The sequence below is a fragment of the Mauremys reevesii genome, linkage group 9 (assembly GCF_016161935.1).
Source record: "Mauremys reevesii isolate NIE-2019 linkage group 9, ASM1616193v1, whole genome shotgun sequence".
NCBI classification, from domain to species: Eukaryota; Metazoa; Chordata; order Testudines; family Geoemydidae; genus Mauremys; species Mauremys reevesii.
In genome coordinates, this window is record NC_052631.1 from 5,813,952 (window position 1) to 5,830,417 (window position 16,466).

Genomic DNA, 16,466 nt, shown 5'->3' on the forward strand with positions numbered 1-16,466 from the left:
AAAGCTGGTGCTGGGAGCCTGAGGGCTAGGAAGCCAGGGGAGGGGTAGCCAGCTGTCCTTCCTGAGGCAGAGAACCATGGCACAGAAGGCTGGAGAGGGCTGAAGGCTGACAGCAGCAGAGAGAGGTGCCTCCTGGCTCTTGGAGTGGAGAGCTGAAGCCAGAGGGCCAGAGAAGGAAGAAGGCTGGAGCACCGGGGTGTGATGAGGGATGCTGGGGTTCTACTTGATGTACTGTCTGGACTGTGGTTGCGGGACTTGGTATTGGGACTTATTTTGTTATGGCTTATGTGCACTGGACCTCTAAAATAAATCCCCCAGGTTATGTTTATACTCAGGAAGACCATTTGGACTATTTCTGGGGCCTTGAACGGGGAAACTGAGGCAAGCATGTCTGCTGTGCCATGGCCTACCCAGGAGGGTGCTCTTGTTGGGGCCATGCCGTCACAGAGTTATTTCCCAGCTTGACTGAAACCTGCTCCCTCACATTATGTCATGCTAGCGTGAAGATGCTTGTCCTGTCCTTTTTCTCCTTTTATGCTCTTTGGGAATGATCCAAAACCCACTGTAGTCAATAGATACTCACCATTGACTTTAATGGGGTTTGGATCAGACTTTTATGTTTCATAACAATAGCTAGTTCTTTTTCAAGTAGTGTCGCTATGGGCACTCCACTTCAGATGTGCATGTGCCTCTGATTGGAGCTTTTTGGTAGCAGGGTCTTTTCGTTCCACACATGTGCTCCAGACCTTCTTGTGCTCTGTACTGAGGATATATGGATCTGTGCAGGTGAACTGCCTTCAGTTCCTTCTCAACTGCCCTATGGCCTAAGATGGAGTTTATAGTGTTCCCGCTTCAAGCTTAACCTTTAGCTTTTAGCTCATTTGGGTTCTCAGTCTACTTTAGTTTGCTCCTTTCAGTTTTGTAGTTCTAGAAATTCTAGTTAAGAGTTTGTTTCCATTAGTCAACCCTTCCTTTCCCGCCCCATCTGAGGGGTTCTCCCTCAGGGGTTGTACTCTGCATGGGATTCTGGGATCCCTGGGATTCAAGCACTGCCTTACCTGCCATTAATCTATGCCAGTCAGCAATGGGCATTGCCAGTATATCTTGCAGACACGTACATACTGTGCAACATCTGCTCGGCCTTCAGGAGTAGACCTAGGAAAAATAGGGAGATTAAACGTAGGCTTCTCATGATGGAGCACTCCCTTCGACCAGGCTCGGATCCAGGCCCAGATGCCTGCCTTATACATCAGTCTCTGAGTGACCACAGTATCCCATCGACCTCAGTCACTGTAGAAATTGACTGTTTCAGAGACCTCATGTTCCAGAAAGGATACCGCTGACGTGCCAGGCTTCTCTGGTACCTGGAGTTCTTAGTCAAAGACTTCAGGCTCTTTCCAGGGGCGTAGCCAGGTTTTCAGTGTAGGGGGAGCAAAAAACATAAAAAGGCGCCCCCCCTTGGCTCCCCCTCTGGCCACGCCCCCATGTCTCCTCCTCTGGCCACGACCCCAGATCGGACCCCCGCTCACCTTCCCTCCTGCGCCTGCCGCCTGTCCCCGGCTCCTGTCCCAGCGCTTGGCTGTGTCTGCGCCAGCCGGCAGGTGCAGCTTCCACGCCGGCCTGCCGCCCCGCGGCTCCTCTGGCCCTGTGGTGGGCAGCGCCGGCCTGCAGGCGCCGCTTCTGCGCCAGGCTGCTGCTGCCCCCCCGCGGCTCCTCCGGCCGTGTGGCCGGCAGCGCTGGCCAGCAGGTGCCGCTTCCGCGCCTGCCGGCCTGAGGGGAAGCGGCTGCTTCCACAGAACCCCGCCAGCTACGCTACTGGCTCTTTCAAGAATCACAGTACCAAGCATGCCATGGTACCGAAGCCATCTCCAGTACAGTCTAAGCAGATTGCACCACAGAGAGTAAACACTCTGCGTCAAGGAAGCTGGTACTGTCTATGCTATGGCCAGTACATAAGCAGGTGTCTCAGACTACGACATTGGTACCTCCAAAGCCAGCAACATCCTCCATACCATCTCTGTCTGCTAGACATATACCACTGAAGCAAACAGCATCCTTGGTACCGCTGCTGACTGTTGCGGAACCGCATTCAGTTTCAGCACACATTCACCTGGTACTGCAGGAATTTAGAGATTTGTCTGTCTCAGATGAGCCAGTGTCTCCTTTGTTAATGGAGACCAAATGACTGTCAGTACTGCGATCTTCTAGGTCACGGAGACCTTCCCCTTCCGCAGTACCCCCTAGTTCTCCAGTACCTTCGGGATGAGGCAGATAAACATTGTTTCTGCCTCCAGTCTGCTCCTCCCTTGGACTATGCTGAAGGCATCTCCTCAGATTCCTGGACAGGGATATCTGTTGTATTAATTTAGATGGACTATATAGACCCAAAGCCTCGAAGGTATTAACATGACACTGTCATTGCCCAACATTAAACAGTATTAAACAAGGTTTGGGGTTTGGTATACAGAGACCTCAGCCTGCTTTCAAGGAGCAAGAAGCAAGAGCTGAGAAGGAAGTGACACCACAAACCAGCATCTCCTCATCTTCACCAGGTGAGGCTGCAAGGCCTTCCCCACCTTCTGATGCTGACAATTTAAAACAGTTTCCAGAACTTATGAAACCGATTGCTCACTCTCTCCAGATCCCCATGGAGTCAGTCCAAGAGTTGCAGCATAAGCTTTTAGACCAGGGGTGGGCAAACTACGGCCCGCGGGCCACATCCGGCCCGCGGGACTGTCCTGCCCGGCCCCCGAGCTCCTGACCCAGGAGGCTCACCCTTGGCTCCTCCCTTGCTATCCCCCAGCCCCCGCAGCCTCAGCTCGCTCGCTCCGCCGCTGGCGCAATGCTCTAGGCGGCGGGGCTGCGAGCTCCTGGGGCAGCGAGCTGCGGAGCCCGGCCTGACCCAGTCTCTGTGCTGCACGGTGGCGGCGGCTGCGTGGCTGTAGCGCCGCCAGCCAGCGGTGCTCCAGGCAGTGTGGTAAGGGGGCAGGGGACGGGGTGGTTGGATAGAGGGCAGAGGAGTTTGGGGTGGTGATCAGAGGGCGGGGGTGTGGATAGGGCAGAGGTGGGCGAATTACGGACCGCGAGCCATGTCTGGCCTGCGGGGCCATCCTGCCCAGCCCCTGAGCTCCCAGCTGGCCCCGGCCCCTCCCCGGCTGTCCTTCCTCCCCCGCAGCCTCAGCTTGCTGTGCTGGCAGCGCGGCATCCTGGCTGGCTCCGGGGCTGGGCGGCGCGGTGCAGGGGCAGATTTACAAGTGAACACAGGGTGCCCTGGCAAAGGCCCCCCAACAACAGGGGGACCCAGGGCCGGGCACTCGGGCAACTCAACACTGGCTGCACTGAAATCATATGTAGGCGGGCGGTGCAGATGGCGGGAGCGCAGGGAATGCAGGCGGAGGACTCGGGGAGCACTGGGAGGCCACGCAGCCGGCCAGAGAGAAGCGGCCCTTTGAAGGGGAAACCGCCGCTTCTCTCTGGCTGTGCGGCTGCCCCTGCTCCTGTTGAGTCCTCCGCCCATGTTTGCGGGGCCACATTCCGAAAGGGGCTGGGGGGGGGGGAAGATGGATAAGGGGTAGGGTCCTGGAAGGGGGTGGTCAGGGGGTGGGGGGGGATGGATGGAGGGGGGTCAGTTGGGGACAAGGAGCAGAGGGGTTGGATGGGTTTGGAGGTTCTTAGGGGGGCAGTCAGGGGGCAGGAAGTGGGAGGGGGTGGATAAGGGGTGGGGGGCAGGCTGTTTGGGAGGGGGCACAGTCTTCCCTATCTGGCCCTCCATACTGTTTTGCAACCCCAATGTGGCCCTTGGGCCAAAAAGTTTGCCCACCCCTGTTTTAGACATTCTGCACTTGACAACTTCTGGTCAAGTGCCCTTGCCAGTGAATGAGGCTCTAATTGAACCTGCAAGACCATCTGGCAGACTCCGGCTCCTGTACTGCCTACAGGCAAACAAGTATTCTTTCTTGTTATGAGGCTGCTAATGATCAGCCACCTTCTAGAATAATAGCCCATTCTACAAGATCCCAATGTACATCCTTGGCACTGTAGAAAAATGTACCAGTTGCAGAAATTTGCAAAGCTTCAACTTGGGCATCAGTTCATACTTTTTCCAAACACTGTGCTCTGATGCACGCTTCTGGTCAGATGTGGCTGTTGGCATGGCAGTCCTATCATCAGTCTTAGATACAACTCTGAAGCTCTGGTCTCCTTCCAGGAGTATTGCTCCGGAGTCATCTGAAGTGGAGCAGCCATAGAGAGACTACTCAGAGAAGAAGGAGAGATTACTTACCTTGTACAGTAACTGTAGTTCTTTGAGGTGTGTCCCCCGATGGGTGCTCCGCTACATGCCCCTCCTTCCTTTCTGCTTCTGAGTCTTGTCTCACGGGTCTTTGCAATAGAGAAGGAACTGAGGGCATTTTGCCCGCTCAGCTCTATATATCCTCCAAGTATGAGACAGAAGGAGGTTTGGGGTGTGTGTGTGTGCGCGCGTGCGTGCGTGCTGAATAGGCACTGCTACCAAAAATCTTTGATCAAAGACACATGAGGCACATGCGCATCTGATGTGGAGCACCAATAGGGGGACACATCTTGAAGAACTGATGTTACTATAGAAAGTAAGTAACCTCTCCTAGAATGATTGCGGTAATTTACTTTTCCGTACAATGATTTATTGTTACAGCCTTCTTAAAAATCAAACCCACCTTTCCCTTAGTTCTATCGTGGTGCTGATCTGTCATGTTCTTCAGAGGATGGAGGGGAACTATTGTCGTTAGAAAGTAATGAATATTAACACCATGTTCTTTATTATTGAGCCTGCATAGAATACTTGGGGATTTGAGATTTCAAGGCGAGCAGCCCGTCAGGGCTATAGTTTTTTTCCTTCAGCCTTGCTAAGGTTATGCAACTGCTGGGAGGAATTATTTGTATTTATTTCTGATTGAATCAAAAGCTTGGACAAGTGTGTATGTACACGCATGCACACACACACATTTATAAAAATTCAGACACACATTAGTTCACATGTGCAGCCCTAGTAGCAAGAATCATTTATGTTTTAAATGTGTATTGCACAAGTGACTGCCGGAATGAAAATTAAATGCTTAGACTGGAACTGAAAGCTGCCCAAGTAATCAAGGTATATTATTGTAACAGGAGGACCATGATACAATGGAGGCTGATCTGGACAAAGATGAGGTGTTACAACCTCAGCTGGGAGAGCTGTCAGGAGAGAAGCTGCTGACGACAGAGTATTTGGGAGTAAGTACCACTCACTGGGATTCTAAAATACTGAATTTGTTTGGGTAGGTATTTAATTTCAACATTTCAATCAACATTTAACACCCAGAGGTTTAATTATAACAGCTGCCTTCTTCTGTGTGCTACGTATAAGGCTAGCTGAGACTCAGCTCCTTACCTGCCTACTCAGCCCCAACCTCTTACTATCTGTTGACAACGTCTATCCAGCAGAAATAAGATGGGCTTGGGAAAGGTAAACTTGCATCCTTACTAAGCCGGCTTGGAACAGAAAGAGCTATAGTGTAGACATGGCAAATCCTGTTCAGTGACATTAGGATACAAATCTAGGTTGATGCTCAGATAGTCTTCATATCCCTGTCCCAGTGACTTCAGTTTCCCCTCTCTTTCCTCCTCTTTCTCCTTCTGTGCATTAGATAATGACCCATACGCCAAAAGTGAAGAAGAAGCTGTTTCCTGGTGTCCATCAGAGCATAGATGAGCCTCTCCAGAGACCAGTCACCCCGGGCTATCACAGAGCTGCATACCCAACGTAAGTCTGGGCAAATGAGGCAGAAAGTTGGATTATTTCCAAAATAATGTAACTTGAATATACAAAAAATAAAGCCTCCATATTGGAAAGTACATTGCCATTGTCATTCTTTACAGGTTTTTGATCTAAAATAATGGATGTTTGAAAAAGAAAGGGAGGGAAAACTGCAGTCAAAGACAGGTCCGTTGACCAAAGTCATGTATTTGCGATAATGGAATGAAAGTTGACAGAGTCATTTGGCCTAAGCTTGCAGTAAATCCTGTGTGTCCATATTCTCCAGCTGGTTATAGTATTTCTGTGGGTGAGTTCCATCCAGCAGTTGACATACCAGTGGATCTTTCACTTCATAAACCAGAAAATGTAATCTTCTCTGGGACAATTGCTACCCTCATGTGAAAGCAGAAATTAAGACAAACAAAGATTACAAATGTGATAAATGCGCTAGTTACTTAAAATGATAAGTAAAAGGGATCTGGCGAAAGGGTGGTCTGTGACTTCTGGTTGCAGCTCTAGGTGTAGCTGAAGTCAGTGGTAGGATATTGTTTTGCAATTGGAAATAAGAGACTTCAGGACCCTAAAGACATGGTATTTATCAAGCTTTCTGTTATTAAATAAAATACACTTGCATCTGAAGAAGTGGGTATTCACCCACGAAAGCTCATGCTGCAGAACGTCTGTTAGTCTATAAGGTGCCACAGGATTCTTTGTTGCTTAAATAAAATAAGTCTTACCTAGTTCATTCTTGTGATGGGATTTCTCCTCTTCATCTCCGTTATGGTGGAAGGAGAGGATTTGACATTGTCCTATCACACAACAAGGAACAAGTGTAACCAATTTTTCTTCTTTCAGGTGCATGCAGTCTTGGGTTGTACCAAATCCAAGTAGCCATGATACAGGGTTGTGGACTAGTCTGTCTTGAGGATTTCTCGTGTCCATTTCTGTGTGCACTTTTCAAACTGAAAGACTATCAACCATTCCTATTAGGATGGAATATGGTACCTCAAAAACTACTAGATCAACAACATAGTTAAATAGCTTTTTACTTATTTTATTTTATTTAAAAATTAAAAAGAAAAATGTTAATGCACATTTTTAAAAAATGAGTTACCTTCAGTTTCAGGTTCTATATCTGCCTTTAAGTTCTCCAGTCAGTTTTTGTTTTTTTTTGTTTTTTTACTTTCACATTTTTCTATTTCTTAAAATGCCTTTCTTTCCCATTACATGCGGAAGACCCACACAAATAGGGAAACTGACTCTGACTGTGCAAACAGTGAAACTGATTAAACACAAAGAGCTGCCAAATGTACAAAGTAAACAGAGAAATTACAGAGAAAATATTTCATTTACAGTGATCTTAGGTGTTACTTGTAAAAATAGGTAGCATTCTCAGACAAGTTGTGATCATTTATTTTAAAGCTGCCTTTACACTCACAAAGTTTGGGGAGTAATATCAGTAGATTGACAAGTTTATACTGAGTTTCTGTATACAGAGAATGGTTTACTGCATTGTGTCCAGTGAGAAAATTGCCTTTTCAATAAGCAACAAGAGTATTTGCAATGTCTATACTGCACCAAACCACAAGGTCAAAATCACTTTGATATGAGCTAAAGCCTCATTTAATACAAATTATTTTTGTAATATCAATGTGCTACTTGACTATAATGACTTTTATATAGTTTCTTTCATACAAACTGTCACAAAATGCTTTATTTGATTAAAACAGTTGCAAAGGTAAAATATGAAAGCAGAAAGTGGTAAAAAATGATAGAAGACAACATTTATTGTACATGTATTGTATATCTACAGAGACACGAACAAGAACCTTGATAAAATCAGTTTCTAGTTGAGTGAGTAACACTTCCCCATTTCAGGACATAAAAATTGAGCATGGTATATAACAAGCAGTCCCAAGTTCTGACATTGGAAATGTATGTGGGTATCCCAGGGAAGAATGGTCCTATTTTTGCCTATATACTACTCTCAGGAAATTTATGAAGAAAATGGCTGAAGTGTGATTATAGAATCAAGTTCCTCTTCACAGCATAAGCAGGGTGCAGATTTTAAAGTTTATGGTAAAAATATCTTTCTTCAAGTTGGTCTGTTTTTCCATATCCATAAAATCCCAAATCTTAGCAAACCATCTACATATGGCAGGAGAGAAGTGACCCGGTAATAACGTGGGCTGCTCTTAGTAACGCACAGATCTTTTTATTCTTGTTTTTATTGCACTTCCCCAAAAGAGCTACAGACTCGAAGGATGTAATCTATTGACTATGCTGCTGAGCATGGGACTAAAGCCACTTTGCTCCTGGTCAACACCATCAAATGGGTTCAAGGGTTCCCCTTCCCCTTCCCCTGTAATTTCTGCTACCTGCAGTAAGCTAGAAAACCTGGATTCATTCTGTGGAGTTTACGATCATTGTAATGTAATGCTTATATAGTGCTTTTCAACTGTAGCTCTCAATGCCACAAAGGTGGCTAAACCTCACTATCCCATTTTATAGATGGGGAAGATGAAGCATGTCAAAGTGAAATGACTTGCCCCAAGGTCATGCAGCAAATCAGTGGCAGAGCTGGGAATAGATCTGAGGTCCCCTGACTCCATTCCACTGCACTCCTCTCTAGGTCACAGCTGTTCCCTAGATGAGGTTAAATAACTCATGTCCATTACTCACTTCCACACAAGTAATACCCCAGAACTGATTCCTTTCTAAGATTTCATCAAGGCTTCCCAGGCTTCTCTGCCTGATATTGATTCCACGCCATGGGCTGACTGTGACACAATTTGAATTGTGCCTTGCAGCCTGCTCCTGTCTCACAATGCACCTAAATGACTGATTGCTCAGAAACCCTCTGGGTACAGCCAGCGACAATAGTTGAGGGAACTATTCCTGCACTGGAATAATGAGGATGCAAAGCAGCCTCTGCAGATTGTTTCTTTGCCCCACGTGAAACAAATAATTTCTGTTTTGTTTTTTTTAATCTAAAAACTGTGTGAAATTTAAATTTCACTATTTTAGTCAGATGGTAAAACCAGTGTGAACACTATTAAGCGCGAACCAGTTTAAAATAGGAAAGCAGGCATTAATAGCATGCATGAGAGGTTTGCATTTTGCAGTGAAACCCTCTATAGCTAACTTCTGGGTGCAAGAAAACAACTAGAGTAGAAAGGCAATAACCAGAAGAGTGGATTTACAGAAGAAAAGGACAAGATCTAATGGAGTTTATACCCAGCTAACTTATTTTAGCAAATGACATTGGTTACTAGAGGATAAGAACTAATAGGATGCCCTTCTGTGAGCAAAAGCAATAAAACTGATCAAATCCTAGCAGTCCAGACACAAAGAGAAAGGCTTGAGCTATATTTATTTGATTATAAATCACTTAAGTAAACTAGTGACTGCATTGTATCAAACTGCTGTGGAATATGACAAGATTTACCCCTTGATGCTTTTCTACATGGGGAAACTCAGGAAAATAAATCTAAATTAACTGAAAGTATAAATTTAAAGTGGATTAAATGGCATTAAACCAGTGTGGACACTCATTCAGAATTAGCGTGGCATTCATTCAGTTTACAGCTTGACTACTGGGGAGGCACTCAGGAAAATTACTTCCAATTAACTAAAGGTGTGAATTAAAAGTGGATTAGTTAAACTGCATTAAACTCTTACATGGACACTCCCATTCAGAATTAAAGTGGCTTTGGAACTGAATTAAACGAAACCAAATTAAGACCACTTTAATTCTGAAAGAGAATGTCCATATAGGGACTTAATACAGTTTAACCAATCATCTTTAATTTTATGTGTTTGCTTAATTTGGATTAATTTTCCTGATTGTCCCCATGTAGACAAGCCCTCAGTCTACACTGTAAGGGGATGCTCTAGCCAGGAAATACTGGAGAGCTCTTTTTAAAGACCTACTTTATGAGATCACTCAGGAGGGACAAAGTGTTTAATATTCCTCTGTCTGTTCCCTTAGAAACTGATTTCGTGGTCCAATTACTACCCACCTCCTTGGAAAGGCCCTTTTCTAACTAGACGTCTCTTAGCCTGATCTTGCCATGAGTATTCAACAAAACTCTCAACTCAGGGTAACTTCCCTCCCAGCCCCCTACTTTGTCTACCCAACTCACCCTCACTGTTTCCTCTCACCCCATCTGATTGCCAAGCAATCTTACCCTCTCTCCTCTCTTTCAGCAACTTTTCCCTCCTGACAACCAGCCCTATCCAAGAAGTTCTACAGCTGTTAAGTTAAAATACTGTGTTATGTTTTGATCTTGCATCGTGTGGAACCTCCGTAATATTCAGAAACACATTTTACACTCCTGAAAAAGCTTGATGTGGGAAACCTGGTAGACTCATCGGCACTGTCTTTGGTGAGGGGGGCCACTGGTATTTTGTCTCTCCAAATTGTCGCAAGTTGTGGGTTCCTTCCCAAGCTATTTATTACACTAGGAAAAAATGTTAATTTCAAATATATCTAACCTCATCTGATTTGAGTAGTACAGTCAAAATGCTATTAAGTTGTGCCCCGGCACTAGCTTGCAACATAAAATACATTTTGCTGTTTCTTCTGTACCTTTCCAGGAAATTATATGGTAATTCTCATGCAGCTTTTTTAGGCTGTAAGTATTTATCACCCTGCATTCTCATTTCTCCTCTAGGCCAGAAAATGATGCCATTTCTTCCCATGGCAGGGATGGCAAATTCCAGTCTATGCATAACTGTCGTCCTCCCACTCGTAGTGGTAGCAGGTCCAGCACTTCCGACTTTTGTATTTCCTCTGCAGGTAAGGATATTCTGAGATTGCTGCTGTTAATTGTTCCTTAACTGGGTCGGATGTTTGGCAAAAGGGGATGCCTCGTGGTTGGGCTGTGGAGTTCTAAAATATGGTCTGCTGCTGACTTCCTCTTTGGTATGGCATCATTTACAAGCCCCCAGCATGCAGTGCTCCATCTTGATCCAAGCAGAGCTGCAACCCAAAGACATAAGGGCCCAAAAATGCAGTATGCAGTGTTGCATCTTGAGCTAGATGAAACTGTGCTCTAAAGACTACAGGTCCAAGAAAGCCACGTTCCATCTTGAATCAAAGGAACTGCAGCCCACAGAATCTACCGTTTTCAGCAGGCAATATTACTGTCCTCAAATAAGCCCTTTGCTTGGGCCTAAATGAATTGCTGCTGGGACCTGTCGTCTCCTCTCTATTACCATTGAAGGCAGCTGCAGTCACCTTCACAACTACGCTGAAATAATAAAATGTGGTCGAGGATGGGAACCCATTAAGTTTGCAGCTGCAGAGTGGGAGGGACATAAACAGAATAGTAAAAAAGATTGGGGGGAGAGGGCAGCACATCCCCCCATATCTCCTCCCTTGTGGTTACACCTGTACGTCTGTTCTGTATTATTTAAATTAGCTCGGGCCCCTAGGCCCTTAGCAAGTTGCCAGAGCTGCCCTCAGCTGGGCAGCATTTCAAGGGCCCTGTTGTAGAGAACAACAGCATGGAAGGCGCTGCTAGAGATTCTTTCCTTGCAACTTGAATGGAAGCTAACACAGACTCACCCGCGCCTGCTTTTGAGAAGGGGAAGGGCGTGCAGCTTACTGATCAGGGTAGTGGGGTACCAGCCTATTTGCAGGAGTAAGTTCGACAGAGTAAATTAGGCACTAACAGCAAAATGTGCTGGGATCACAATTACAGTGTCTTGCAGCTGGCAGTGCAGAATTATTAAAAAGCACCAACTAAGATGTCTTTGCTTTGATAAAAAAATATGCTTTGAATCAGTAAAGAAATGGCTTTTTTTTTTTTTTAAATTTCCAAAAGGAAATGAAAGGGATTTTGAGAAGAGTAACCACGGTTTCACAGACAAGAATCTGCTTGCGTAATGTGCAGAGCTGAGAGAATAGGCTTAACCCAAGCCTGGGGGTACAATAGGAACAGGTGAAGTTCCAGCTCAAGGCGTGCATTTGAGCACTCCGTATATTCTGGCATAATGGGAGGCATGGTCTTCAAGCCTCAGATTTCACAATAGCGCATAGGAACAGAACAAAAACATTCTGCACAGATCAGCGGGCCAAAAACAGTGGCTCAGAACATCAGAGGTTATAAGCTAATAGGAAACCTGGTGACTTGGCAGTTTTCCTATAGTGAGGAAAAACTAATCTTTCAAATATTTAAACTTCGTAAAGGGGATTAAGCAAATCAGACATCAAAAGTGCTGCTATTTGCTGATTAAAATGTCTGGTAGGATGAAACCCTCTATTGGATACAGATTCTGAGAAATAATCCCTCTATTTCTAAGGGACAGTTCAGTCTAAAGGAGCCCAAAGTGTCTTGTGAATGGTGTGTTTAGATACTATCTCACCCCTGAAATACAGCCACCTCTGGCGGGCAGATGCAGCAGCCATTCCTTGCCAGTGACGCTATACAGCAGTTTGTTAATGGGGGCATGTTAAACAACAGGAAATTTAGGTAAGAGCAGAATGTAAATGCTATTGTTTAATTTGACAAGGATAATGGAATTAATGCCCCTACCCTTGGAAAAAGTGCTATTAACTCTTTAATCATCAGAGATAAAGATAGCCTTGATGCTATGTCTCATCTAAACCAAAATCTACTAGTAGGTTCTATCCAGATTGTGTACATGTGAATGTATTTAATATATAGCTTATCAAGAGGACTACAGGAGTTGCAGTATCTCTTTTTGTAGGAGAGGAGGTCACTAAATGGGAACGTGTTACATATATATCTATGCACATATTATAAGTATAATATACTTTTGCAGGCACAGTAATTCCTTTTTGTATAGCAGAGATGTGGTTCTTTTTAAGTCATGCAGCTAGCCTAGTATTGTTGTCGTAAGGGTTCCCAGTGGTTTGCCTCAGGTGTCAGATTTTGCAAAATAAATGATTGCTCATCCATTTCTCCCCTGATCTTTGGGATTCAAAAAGGAAAAGGGGATGGACGAGGTGAGAAGCAAGAAGAGAGAACTTGGTGCTTGATCCAACTCCTATTGAAGTCGGTGGCAAGACACTCATTTAATTCAGTGGAAGTTGGATTGGGTCCTTGGTGCATTCCCATCTGTTTGCAACACTGTGATCCTATGGGAAATTATTACCATGAAAAGGCTGAGCCAAAACCAGTATGTAGAATAATCACATGAAACAACAAACCTACAAATCTTAGTGTACAAAACACTTCTGTCCCCTCCCCGTAACACTTTTCCATATATGTGTGATAAAAATTGTGCACCCTCTAGAAGCTCTGTCGTCACCCAATAATATTGTTCTGCAGCAGGGCATTTATTTAGTTTAAGTTTTGCCCTTGGTGTACTGGAAACCTAATCATGCTAGTTTTGGTCATTTTCCAGCTTTATTTTGAACAGCCCAGGGTTGGGGGTGTCATTGGGTTTAAGAACATAAGAACATAAGAAAGGCCGTACCGGGTCAGACCAAAGGTCCATCTAGCCCAGTATCTGTCTACCGACAGTGGCCAATGCCAGGTGCCCCTGAGGGAGTGAACCTAACAGGCAATGATCAAGTGATCTCTCTCCTGCCATCCATCTCCATCCTCTGACGATGAGAGGCTAGGGACACCATTCTTACCCATCCTGGCTAATAGCCATTTATGGACTTAGCCACCATGAATTTATCCAGTCCCCTTTTAAACATTGTTATAGTCCTAGCCTAGTTTGATGCAGTGGTATTCTAAAATGATCAGAAATTGACCAGGAGTGAAGGGCTGGGTGAGACGAAAGCTTCAGATGCACAGTTGGATCAATGTAATCCAGCATCACAGATCAGAGTCACAAGGAAGTGCCTGCCCTTGCCCCAACAAACCTTTGTCCACTTTCTTCACCTAAAGCAGCCTCTCACGCTCTTCCATTCCTGGACCTTCACCCACTTGGGAATCCCCCTCCTATCTAAGTAGGATCTAGCTCGGACACGGCCCTTCCATTTAGCAATATGGTAAACACAGGGTGGCCATGACCCACTGACACCTGTTTGCAACCTTCAAGCGAAGACCCTGTGATCTCTCCAGGTGATCATTGCACTTCTGTCACAGAACGTGAGACAGTAATAGAAAACTCTCTCCAGCTGGTCTGGTGCTTTCCAGTCTATGTCCTTGTTTCAGCACAGGAGAGCAGTACACTTTTATGAGAGCACCAAATGAAAATGCTTCAGGGGCATGTTTTCTAAGTGAGGGAGCTTAGCCACCAGTGCCTCCTCACTCCAGTTGGATTCGCATGTCTTAGTCCCTGGTGCCCCTCTCAGAAAACTGACTTGTCCTTTCGTGCACAAGTCTGATTTATACATTCTACACTAGTGCTGGGCAGGGGGTGGGCAATCTGGTTTCATGAGCAAATGTCATAACATGATACTGACAGTGGGGTCTTTGAGTGGCTGCTCCTTGTGTGAAGGGAACTCAAACAGACTAACAGCGTTTACTTGTAATTTGTAAAATGACACCTCTGCCTTGAAATGTTCCCTCTTTTCAAACAGCAATTGAAACAGACTCATCCAAGGTATTCTCAGCGGGTCTCAGAACGGATCAACACCTCCCAGCAGTTACTGAAGTCCTGTCTGCCCGATCCACTGATTTTGTCCAGGACGAAGTTAATGGGCAATCATACAGGTATGATTTTAAAGTGCTGAATATCAGGAAACGGGGAAGTAGTCCAGGTGGTTACCAGCTAATTCCATACTATTATGAAGCCAACTGATGTAGGATGTAGTGTGGTGTGACACAGCTGTGATGACGCTTGCCAAACAAAATATTCTTACTTCTGCCAGTGGCAGCTATTCAATTTTTAAAAATTTGGGCCAGAACAGAAGAAATCTAAAGCAAACTGATTTCATCAATGAACATCAGCCATAAGCCTCAACACTGTCACTTGCAAAAAAAATCCTGATCGCTTCCTTAGATAACTTACTGTGCAGAAAAAACATTTATTATATCCATCAGGAGCCAAGGGCCACTGAGTACTTCTGTGGGAAAATCTGCAGGGCACGAATTGGGCTCCTCAGCCACTTAAAAACCCACCAATGAACCCATCCTTGCATCGAGAGGTAGCCGAAGACAGCAGTAGGGCAAGTTCTTCCCTCAGTGTGCTCCATCCCTAACCCAAAGAAATCACTACTGCTTGGCCTCTCCGCAAGGGTTTGTCATGGAACTGCAATTGTGATGCTGTTTTGTTGGGTTGGGGATCCTTGTCTACAAGGAACTGGACCCCGAGACCCACTATCTTTTTTCATAGATTCCTTCAAATAACCATTGGGTGGCAACAACTTTTGCTGCTGCCTGACTTGGGGCAGATTTGAAGCAGTGACTCAGAAGCAAAAGAATATGGAGTCGATGAGGATAGATGCTGAAGGGGCCGGGTGTGGATGTGTTGGGGAGAGGATATACCAAGCCAGTATCTGGACCCAACTTTCAGAGGTTCTGACGACCTTCAGGTCCCGTGGACTTCAGTTGAAGCTGTGGGTACTCATCCTTCTGGGACTTGGGCTCTGTGGCTAGAGCTTTCTGTTTCTCTATTGCATACCTCTCCCTATTATTTCCTTAATTTCTCAGTTGCACTGCCCCCATGCTGAGATATGAGAAATTATCTCTTGCCAACAAGTTAGCACTTCTGGGACATGTAATGGTCCGATTCTGTTGCCCTGCAGCAGCATTTATATTTCTGAATTGCCCATCTCCATGGTAACTGAGCAGACATTACAAACATGAATAGTACATCAGAAGTATGTGAAAGGATCCACATTTCCTCCCCTGTGTCAGACAGAGCCAGCTGTTTCTCAGTCACTCTGGAGTGCAGCTAGCTGCGAACTGGCAGCGTCCCCACCCCATTCTCAGCACAATGTGTACATGCACACGTGTTGCTCTGTGTTAATGTCCAAACTTAACCTCTTCCTGGGATTTGCATTTACTGATAAATAACAAAAAAAAAAAAAAAAAAAAGAAGCAAACCTCTGCTTAAGCTTCCTTCCTTTGCCTCTATGGGATACCTGGCCCCTTTTTATCCTCCTGGGTTGGAGCGAATAGGGCTCACCTTGTCTACTGAGTCATCAGAAATAACTCTCCAGCTCTGTATAGTGGCTTATGACCTGTAATACTGGGGTATCCCATTCTTCACTGACGTACAGTTCTTGTTTTAGAGGAGATGAGAAAGTGAAATCTCACCCATGAGGCGGTTTTTCTTTTTTCCCCATGTTTGCAGGGATTTGTATGTACAAAAGCAGCCTAAAGTTATGGATATTGGAATGTAGCCATTTGCAAAGCAACCAGTGTGCTGGATTTTCTGCATCAGACGTGCTAAATCAACATGGTGCTTCTACAGTAGCCAAACATCCCTTTTGTTCCAATGTCTCATTTCCTCCATTGGATAAATGCTTAAATGAACTAGTTCCGACAAAGAACAAGAAAGTGAATGGACCATTGCTTCCACCTTAGTTTTGCCCACTGTAAGCAATCTTCTCCATGCTACTCATAGGCCAAGGCATATATGGAAACTATGTACTGAGGCAAAGCAGAATTGTTTTGTTTCAATGCCAGGGACCCTGGGTCTGATCCCTCTCTCGCTCCCAGCCAGGGGCGGCTCTAGACATTTTGCCGCCCCAAGCACGGCGTCATGCCGCGAGGGGCGCTCTGCTGCTCGCTGGTCTCGCGGCTCCGGTGGACCTCCC

At 45.5% G+C, this 16,466-nt stretch overlaps 1 protein-coding gene across 7 annotated transcripts in view; it reads left to right on the forward strand.

Annotated features, from left to right (window-relative positions):
* ARMC9 (armadillo repeat containing 9) overlaps positions 1-16,466 on the forward strand; it is a 121,674-nt gene that overhangs the window by 76,194 nt on the left and 29,014 nt on the right. For 5 of the 7 annotated variants that reach the window (XR_005584694.1, XM_039488650.1, XM_039488652.1 and 2 more), the window contains exons 20-23: positions 5,146-5,250; positions 5,664-5,779; positions 10,450-10,574; positions 14,283-14,415. Coding sequence is in view for 5 of the 7 variants with exons in the window: in XM_039488650.1 (XP_039344584.1) it covers positions 5,146-5,250; positions 5,664-5,779; positions 10,450-10,574; positions 14,283-14,415 (479 nt within the window). In the remaining 2 variants the exon portion in view is untranslated. Of the gene's footprint in view, positions 1-5,145; positions 5,251-5,663; positions 5,780-10,449; positions 10,575-14,282; positions 14,416-15,037; positions 15,678-16,466 lie in introns of those variants that run through there. The other 2 variants (XR_005584695.1, XM_039488654.1) reach the window with 2 other exon arrangements.